General features: G+C 58.1%; 1 protein-coding gene across 1 annotated transcript in view; it reads right to left on the reverse strand.

The window, feature by feature from the left end:
• Positions 1–7: 7 nt before the first annotated feature.
• Positions 8–2180, reverse strand: part of LOC104159194 (transducin-like enhancer protein 2) — a gene marked incomplete at both ends in the record, with an annotated part of 6154 nt that continues 3981 nt past the window's right edge. Inside the window, 4 exons of the mRNA XM_009697036.1 lie at positions 8–26; positions 211–460; positions 823–899; positions 1290–1450. Coding sequence (XP_009695338.1) covers positions 8–26; positions 211–460; positions 823–899; positions 1290–1450 — 507 coding nt within the window. The remainder of the gene's footprint in view (positions 27–210; positions 461–822; positions 900–1289; positions 1451–2180) is intronic.

Raw genomic sequence — 2180 nt, forward strand, 5'->3', positions numbered from 1 at the left:
CAGGAGCGGATGTAGTTGTCGCGGTTCTGAATTGGGATTACAGGGAATGGGGCAAGTGAAGAAGGAGCCGATCAATGCATGGCGGGTGCAGGAGACGGATCTCCATTTTTCATCACAGACATGAAAGGACCCTCTGTCCCACTCCATTGTAACAGGGGCACATTCCCTTTCCCTGCCCCCACAAAATGGCTTTCTGTTCCTCCTCTTTACCAAGCAGTCCAGCTGAGCCACAGCCGTCTTGGTGCCCGGCTGCCCCACGTCCCACACCTTCACACAGCCCTTGCCCCCGGTGTAGACGTGCTGCGTGGAGCTGCTGATGGTGACGGCGCAGACCACCTCGCCGTGGGTCAGGGTGTGGAGCTGCCGAGCGTGGCGGGGGATGCCGGAGCCGATGAGGGCGTCAGGTGGGAAAGGCACCGGCTGCATCTCCCCATCGGCATTGACATGGAAGGAGTAGGCGCTGGAAGGGAGCAGAAGAGAGGACTGAACAACTCCTGCATCATGCTTGAATGCAGGAGCTGACCTCTCCCATTAGCCACGCATGAGCCAGGTGGAAGGTGTCCAGTGCGCTCTGGCTAATGAGGGATATAATTAACCAGCTCCTTGTTACCACCAGCTGCCCAGAACAAAATGACAGCACTGGACTCAGAAGTGGAGAGAAACTCCAGGCAGGCCCTGCCCTACACCTGCTGGGTATTGAAATGAGCCCTGGGGAAGGAGGGAGACACCCCCCCACACACACACTGCCACGATGCTGCCTGGCTTGGCCCCTTGCTGCCCACCCTCCCTGCAGCCCACGCACATGTGTGTGGCCACACTTACGGTTTCCCTCCGGGGATGGTGGCGAGTGAAGATGAGATGGTGGAAGCCCTCAGGTGAGGGTGTGACTCAAAAGCCACCTGTACAAAGCAAAGAGCACATGACAAGCAATGGAGGGGGCACAAAGGCTGGGCTCATCCCTTTCCCTGCATGCCCTGGATGGGACCAGCCCAGCTCTGTGCAAGGTCCCTGCTTGCTGCTTTCTCCACACACAAGTGACAAAGGCCAAAATGGGCTCCCAAAGACACAGCTACCCACCAGCGGGACCAGTGGCAGCTTCTCCAAGAGCTCTGCAGCCTCCACCAGCCCCACAACCCAGACGCATCCAGAAGGGAGCCCTTCCTATGGCTGCACACACCGCCCCCCCGCCTCGGCTTCTCCTCCTTGCTGTCAGGGACGGGGCATGCCCAGGACAGCAAGAGACAGGCATCAGAGCCAACACATGCTTGGCCTATCCCTTGGCAACTTACCATTGGGGACCGGCTGTACATCATGGCGCTGCTGACCTGCGGCGAGAGGTGGATGCCCATGTACATGCTGGGGGCTGGGAGCTCCCCGTTGAGGGTGGCGTGAGGCACCATCCCAAAGGAGGATGTGTAGGGGCTGGACATGCTCAGCGGGCTGCAGAGAGCTGCAGGAGGAGAGACCCGCTCATTGGCCCTGGCCGATGGGTGCGAGTGAGCATCACCGGAGGTAAAAGGGCATCTGGCAGAAGTCAGGCAGCAGGAGGCATCACCTCTGCACGGGGCCCAGCCAAGCCTGGCATGAACCACTGGATCAGGAGGGCAGGTAGGCTATAGATTGGGAGCCAAAGGCCAAAGGAGAGGGGCAGCCCCTGAATCCCATCATCAGTCATGGACCCAGGATGCAGATACAGGATGGGAGATCAAACAGCTCCATCCCTCCAAAGGATGCACCACAGACCAGCCGCTAACCCACAGCAACCCTCATCTCTGCTGGCAACGCCTTTTCAGTCTTGGCCAAGCTGTTACTTGCAGTTGATGGCTAAGCAGCTCTACCTCCTGGGTTTTGATGGTTTATTGAAATCAATTCCAATTCAATTTTTGCTAACCCGCTGTTATTTTCTAGCCCAGAAAAGGGCTTAATGTCTCCAGCCCTGGCTCTATTTCTCCCTTGGGCTGGCTGTCCTCCTCCTATCGCCTTCCGGTCCCTTTGGCTAGACAGTGACCAAGCTATTCCAGAGACCTCTTCCCAAGGCTTCTCTCAATGTCCTCAAGGAAACTGAGGCAGGGAAAGGGGGTGTGACCAGTTCACCATCAACCAGCACAGAGAGCACTTCTGAGCCCTTATCCCCCTCCCTTGTGCTTTCAGAAGGCGGCAGCCGTTGACAGGGGCTCCCG

This window comes from Cariama cristata, unplaced genomic scaffold (genome assembly GCF_000690535.1).
Source record: "Cariama cristata isolate BGI_N322 unplaced genomic scaffold, ASM69053v1 scaffold25463, whole genome shotgun sequence".
Lineage (NCBI taxonomy): Eukaryota > Metazoa > Chordata > Aves > Cariamiformes > Cariamidae > Cariama > Cariama cristata.